The 7,703-nt window shown below is 20.9% G+C and overlaps 1 protein-coding gene across 1 annotated transcript; it reads right to left on the reverse strand.

Annotated features, from left to right (window-relative positions):
• Positions 1–4,343: 4,343 nt before the first annotated feature.
• LOC134835591 (uncharacterized) lies at positions 4,344–7,073 on the reverse strand. Its single transcript, XM_063850477.1, has 2 exons — positions 6,903–7,073; positions 4,344–4,826 (listed from the first exon to the last, which is right to left on the reverse strand). Exons 1-2 carry the CDS (start codon positions 7,035–7,037, stop codon positions 4,632–4,634), a joined length of 330 nt encoding a protein of 109 aa, XP_063706547.1. The 5' UTR covers positions 7,038–7,073; the 3' UTR covers positions 4,344–4,631.
• Positions 7,074–7,703: the final 630 nt, after the last annotated feature.

Genomic DNA, 7,703 nt, shown 5'->3' on the forward strand with positions numbered 1-7,703 from the left:
GGGTAATGCGATGAAAAGAGGTAAGATCTGAAAATTTTATAAATTTTTATTTTGAGGTTAGGTCAAATTTTTAAAATAATTTAATTTTCTTTTTGTAAAGCTTTTAATATTTTTTGTTTAATTAATTTAATTTGAAAAAAATAAAAAAAAGTTAAAAATTTAAAAAAATTAATTTCATACAAAAAAAAGTTTTAAAACCATAAAAATTTTTGTTTTTTAATAATTTTTCTTTTAAACTTTCAAATTAAAAATTGATTTATTATTATTTTTTTTTAAAAAATTAAAATTTAAAAAAAAAAAAATTAAAAAATTTTTGAAAAAATTTCTTAGAGAAGAAAATTCAAGGAAAAGGCCAAAAAAAAATTAAAATTTTAGAAAATTTTTTATAATTTTTTTTTGAATTTTGTTTTGAAAAATTATTACAAGAAAAAAATTTGAAAATTTATAAATTTTTATTAAACTTTTAAAATTTTTAAAATAATTTTTATTGATTAAAATTTTAAATTTGTTTAATTAATTTAATAATCAATTTTTTAATAAATTTAATAAAAAAATTAATAAATATTTTTTTTATTAAATTAATTTTTTAATTTAATTTTTTTAATAAAAATTGTTAATATTTTTAAATAAAATTAAAATGTTAATTTAATGTTTTTTAAGATTTTATTAAATAAAATGATTTAAAATCAATTTTTTAATAAAATAAAATTTTTAATAATTATTTTTTTTATATCAAAAAAATTAAAAAAAACAAACAGTCAATGTACTTATTTAATTTTTTTTTTTCAATTTGTCTTAAGATTCTTTTTTAGTATTGATTAAAAATTAAACTTAATTAATTAATAAAAATTATTTAATTTAATTTAAAAATAATTAAAAATAATTAATTAATAAAATAAAATTAAAATTACAAGAATAAAATTTTAAAAAAATCAAATGATGAAATAACGATTTTATCTTGAAAAAAATATTAAATTCAATTAAAATACTTAAAATATAAAAAAAATAATTAATTAAATTTAACATTTTATAAAGAAAAATTATTAATAAATAAAATTAAATTAATAAAATAATTTTTCTTTATAAAATTCTTAATTTAATTTTTTATTTTTTTTTTAATTTAATATTTATATTTTAAAAAATTTTAATATTTTCTACTTTTTTTTACTTTTATTTAAATTCGTAACGTAAATGACTGAAGAAAAAGTTTTTTGAAACATCCTGACACACATTAATTACATATTTACACACTTGAAGACGAACAATGCGACAATTAACGCGATCATGAGTGTAAGGGAAAAGTATCTCCAAACTAAATACTATAATTAAAATGTATCGCATAACAAAGTTAACGTACCACAACAGCAGAGCTTATCATTTTTTCCATTTAAATATTTGATTTTTTTCTTTATTTATCTCTTTTTTTAATTAAAAACTTTTGTTGGTCTTCCACTTTTTGTATTGACTTTGGTCTCTTTTTGCCTTTAATTAACTTTTCTGACGATTTTTAGTCAAAAGCAAGTCTTTTTTAGACACCAAATACCGACTTTTCGTGTCTCATGTCTTCGATAGCGAAAAAATAACTGCAATTGTTTTAATTTATGTGCTCTTATTTATAATGCAACACTCCACACTCATACTCTAATTTATTTATCTACATGAAAAAAATGTTCATTTTCTATAAAAAATTGCCGCAAATCTCTAATACACCGACATACACGATGCAAAAATTTTCCATGTTTCTGCATGCATTTCCAATGTTCATGAAAGTAAATTTTTGTTTTGATTTTTTTTTTCGTTTTTGAATTTGAATGGAATTCATGACACGTCTTGCTACGACGGAATCGCATTGAACGGGCCGCAATGAGTTAAAGCTCGTAGCTCAGAAGAATTTTAATGTGAATGTTGTGTTGCTCTTTTTTTGTGTGCAGAAAATCCGAAGGTACAACATTATTGCATAACTTCATTGATCACACAGAAGTGATCGAGATAATGATAATTTGTAATAAAAAAAAGTGAGTTGCTGAAGAAATTTGCATTCAACACTTGTAAAAGACGAATTAAAAAGGTAAGTAGAGCGAGCTGGGATTCGTACTTGACCAAATTTTATTTTTAAATTGAATTTTTTTAGTTTTTGTGAAACTTGTGAAGATATTTTTCATGGAAAATTAGTGCTTAATTTTTTGTTGAAGGTTTAAAAAATTGAATTAAAGTAAACTTTTAATTGAAATTTTAAGTTTCTTACCGCATTTCGAAGAAAAAATGCGGTAATATTTTCAACTTTCCATTTAAGGAATCAATTTGTGTTCAATAATAGCTGAAAATTACTGAATTTTTCGTCCCAATGCATATTTTAAGTTTATAAAAATTTTATACACACGACATTTTCCCCAGTTGGAATTTTAAAAATTTGTCCCAATGCTTATTCAAGATTTTTAACCCGATGCACATTTAAAAACTTTTCCCAGTGCACATTAAAACTTTTCCCTAGCTGACATTTCATAATTAAATTATTATTTATATGATTATTAATTTTTTAATTAATTAATTGATTTATTTGAAAATAAAGGCACATTTTTATGATGAAAATGTGAAATTAAAAGAAAAAATTTGTAAAAACTTACATAGTTCTTTAGGCGACTTTTTTTCTATTTTATTATTTGAGTGATTTAAAAAAAGATTGCTCCTCAATGTAAAAAAATTTTCAATAAATATTTTTCAATTTTATAATCCATATTTTTAAAATTTGATTGAAAAATCTCTCGTAAAAATAAAAAATATTTCTTTTGAAAATTTTTTTTTTCAAAAATTTTTTCCAAAATTTTTATTATAACTCGATTTTGTGTGTTTGAGGAATTATTTTTAATTGAGTTTAAAATGGGATTTGAATTTAATTATTTTTTTACAAAATTGTAAAAAAAATAAAATATTTATTTCAATGGAAAATTTTTATTTTAATTGAAATCAAAAATATGAAATTTTTACAAAAAATTATTTTAAATTTTAAATGTAGTAAAACTTTTTTATTTTTTTCTATTTGAATTTTTAATTAAAAAAAATATTATTGAAAAAATTTTGGAAATTTAAATTTTTGAATTATGGAATTATTTTTTAACGAAAATTTATTTATTAATTATTCAAGTAAAAATAAATAAATATTTTAATTTTAAAATTTTAATATAATTTTATTTAAAAAAAAATATTATTAATTTTTAAATTTAAAATTAATGCGGTAGATTAATTTATTTTAAATCTTGTGTGTAGTAACCAACTTAAATTATTTAAATAGTTATTAAAAATAAATTATTATAATTATCATTTAATTAATAAAATTTTATTTCAATATCTAATTTTAAAAATATTTTTAAAAAACTATTTAATAAATTAATAAATAATAATTAAATTAATTTCATAATTAAATTTTGCGGTATTTTAATGTTTTTCAAATATTTACCTATTAATTAATTTTTAAAATTTTTTATTAAATTTTATAAAATTAAAAATTATTTTTCAAATATTTTTAATTTTATGAATTTTTAAATAAATTGTTAAAATATTTTTTTTGAGCTAAATAATATTTTTTTTTAGTTTATAATTATTTTTATTAAATTATTATTATTAATTATTATTCAATTAATTAATATAAAATTAAATTATTAATCTTTTATAAATTTTTTTGATTATTTATTTTTTAAAAAAATTTATAAAAAAAATAATATTTTCAATATATTAAAAAAAAATCATTTAAAAATTTAATAAAATTAAAAAAAAATCATCAAGACTGTTCATAATCTGATTTTCCAGTCGTAAAAACTTACATTACTTTTTTTAACCACTTGTTCAAAAAGAAAAAAAACAAACACAGAAAAAAGTGATAAAAAAAATTGCATGTTAAAGAACGTGACTATTGTCTCTCTAATCTCCTTACAACTTGCAATTTAAATGCAAAATCACACATTCACCGACAACATTCAATTATCATTCATCATTCCCCGCAATGGGATACACGACAGCCGAGACAACCCGAACACAGCAACAAGTTGCAAATTCGAGATAAACCTAATTAAACGTTCATCAAAACGGACTTAATCCACTCAAAATGGGATAAACGATAAAAATGACAATAAAGCAAACCAGTTTGTCGTCATTTGAGCTCAAAATTACCTTACTTACCTAATTATTTCTAACGCACACGCGAACGAAGCGAGAGAAAAAAATTTCTTTCCTCGTTTATTTTTATTGCAATCTTTTTATTTATTTTTTTTTACGTAATACGAAATATAAATAAATTCTCATCATTAACCAACGAACATTAATTTGATATTTTTTTTTAATTTTTGACATTAAACACTCGATAAAGAAATATTTAGAGGTTAAAAGTTCATTTTTTTGTGGAAATGAAGAAAATGCCAACTCCAGCCTTAATTTTAAGAAATTCGAAATATTTACAAATTTTGGTCAGCATTCTCTTCATTTTCGCGAGAAAGTTAGAAGAAGTGGGAAAAGTGATAAATTTTTTTTTGTTATTGTATCTGAAAGCTGCTCTTTTACTTTTTTTTAAGGGCACTGAAACCACGTATTTGTCGCGCACGCAAAATTTATGTACAAAAATTCATCGTTGCTGGGCGATTTTAGTCGTCGCCGTTCTTCATCAAGCCATAAAGTCGCAATGGGAGTCCCTTTTTGTAGTAGGACAAGTATCGCAAGTCATTCAGAGCGTGCGGCGGATAATCTTTGTACAGGAAATCCAAGTCACGGTCGTAGCCGCTGCGTTTCTCCACTAACGAATTCGATATTTTTGGATGCGAGTCGTCAGTTTCGAGGATCTGCAATGAAAGAAAAATAAATTTTTTATTGAAAATTTGGCTGCCATTTCGATTTATATTTAAATTTATTGTCCATTTGATTTATTTTTATTGCAGCTTTGAATGAATGTGAAGAGAGAGTTATCTAATACTTTGGCGACGAGGAGTCTAGACGCGTAGCGGAACATGAAAAATTCAATTTTTGTTCCTAAAAGGTAAAAATTTAATTTTTATTTTTTTTTTGCGTGAAAAAGTGAAATTTTTCAGATAACGTCCGTCAAAAAGAGAGATTTTCTGTCAAAAAATAAACACTTTTGACGTTTAAAATCCATTAAAATCAATTTTTCAATTTTTTGTATCAAATTGTTCGTTTAAACGAAAAAATAAAAATTGGGATTGTGGGTAATCAATTACTGACTCACATCTTGAATAAAAAGGCAAACAAGCGAAAATCGTGCAAGAAAGAAAGCAAAAAAAAAAACAATTCAGTTCCGATTATTTAAATTTTGAAACAATATAATGGGAAAATTAGCGGAAATGATCGTCTTGAGATAAATAACATGTGTATCAGATTTAACACTTTGATTGTTGATTATTTCTCACTATTTCTTGTTTTTTTTCATTTTAAATTAACTTTGTAAAAATTGTATAAAGGTTCGTATGAAATGCTCTTAAAAGATGTTTTTTTCAGAAAATTTGTGAAAAATTTGGAAAAATTGTAAAAAATAAAAATTTTTATAATTAAAGTTTTAAATATTTAAAAAAATAAAAAAATTAATAAATAACTTATAAAATTATTAAAAATAAAATAAAAATCATGAAAAATTCGAAAAATAATGGGAAATTGTCATATTTCTTTTTATTATTTTTATATATTTAAAATAAAAATTAATTTAAATATTTAAAAAAATTATAAATATTTTTAAAAAAAAAAAAAAAAACTTTAAAATTTTGGAAAAGTTCTGGAAAAATTATAAAAAATACAGAAAATTATAAAAATTAGTTTTATGAGTAAAATTGTAAAATATTTAAATAAAATTGTAAAAAAAATAAATTAAAATTTAGGAAAAACTTAAAAAATATGAAACTTATTATTATTTTTTTATCATTTATTTATTTATTATTTTTAAATCATTTATTAATACCTATTATGATTTTTTTTTAATTATAAATTTTATTATATTTTTTTTTTAAATTTTAAAAATTATAAAAAATTAAAAGAAATAATCTTGTGAACAAATTTAATTTCTCATTAAAAGAAAAAATTTTTATTTATTAATTTTTAAATTTTTAATTTAATTCAAAATTTAAATTTATGAAAATTTTTCAAAAAAAAAAAATCATAAAAATTTTGGAAAAGTTTTGGAAAAATTTTAAAAAATTCAGAAAATTATAAAAATAATTAAAATTGTAAAAAAAAATAAATTAAAAATTAGAAAAGCTTAAAAACTTAAAAAATATGAAAATTATTATTATTTTTTTATCATTTATTTATTAATTTATTTATTTAATTATTATTTTTCAATTATTTATTAATATTTTTGTGTTTGTTTGATTTCAAAAATTAATTATGAATTTAAAAAATTATATTTTTCAAAAAATGTGAATACGAAAAATTATGAAAAATAAAAAAAAAATAATCTTGTGAAAAATTTAATTTTTTTTAAAGAATAAATAAAATTGAATTAAATTTAAATTTATGAAAATTAAAGAAAATCATAAAATTTTTAAAAGATTCTTAAAAATTTAAAACATAAAAAAATTTTTAAACAATATAACTCACAAAAAACAATAAATTTTAAAAAATTCACAAAATTTTATGGAAAACCTTGAAAAATTATCAAAATCTCAGATAAACTGCAAAATTTCTTCACTTTCGATTGTTTAGTTTAAAATTTTTTTTATTGAACTTTTTAAGCCCTTTTTATTCAAAACTTTTATGGCACCAAATGGTAGCTTGCATAATTTCTCAGTAGTTTATTTTTATGATAATCGCCCTTTTTTTTACTGTCTTTTGTTTCTTCACACACATCAAAATAGAGAGATTACGAAGATTTATGACGAGTTTTTTTTTTATTTTTTTGGGTCAACACTTACATCTCTCAACAACTCCCTTAATTTGTCTAATTGATCTTCGTTTGAGCGCGTTGGGAGCATGCGAGCCTCTGCTGGGAGCGACATCATCGCAAGGAGGGCTGCGGCGATTATTGTGATGCTGATGATTGAAGACATTTTTTTTTTGTACTTTTTTAATTATTTTTATTTTATTTATTTTTAATTTTTTTTTAAATAATTTTTTTAATTTTTTTTCATTCTCCGAACTCGAATTAATTTTTAATAATTTTTTTTTTTCAGAAATCGACGTCACGCAAGAAGGACCAAAAGTTAACTGATTCCTCGAGCAACATTCGACAAGATTTTTATACAAAAAACTGATTTTACGTTCTGCCATTCATGAAATTCTTGAGCGTGCGCTCCTCAAAGACTCTTCATTGAGAACAATATTTAAAATTCTGAACTATTTTTATTAAGTTTATCGCGTTTCACAAGTAGCTAAAATGCGTGGGTGGCAAGGATGATGCCAAGATTTGGTGGTTTTTTGTTGATTTTTGTCGCGCGCGTGTAATTGTTTGGTACCGCGACACAGAGTCTGCTACAAGAATGAGCTCAAGTGGCGTTGTTACGCATAATTTTGCCGTTTTTATCGGGAAATTGTGCGAAAATAAAAGAAAATGTGGGTTTACGACGTTAAATAATGAAATAATTTATTAAGAACTATTTTAGGGACATGAATTATTGAGCTTGTTTCGCTGCCTCGTCGATTGTCAGGGGCTCAAGTGTCGTTTTTGGGACACTTTCAAGAACTTTTTCCCCGAGTTCTTTGGGGACTTGATCGTC

This window comes from Culicoides brevitarsis, chromosome 3 (genome assembly GCF_036172545.1).
Source record: "Culicoides brevitarsis isolate CSIRO-B50_1 chromosome 3, AGI_CSIRO_Cbre_v1, whole genome shotgun sequence".
Taxonomy (NCBI): domain Eukaryota; kingdom Metazoa; phylum Arthropoda; class Insecta; order Diptera; family Ceratopogonidae; genus Culicoides; species Culicoides brevitarsis.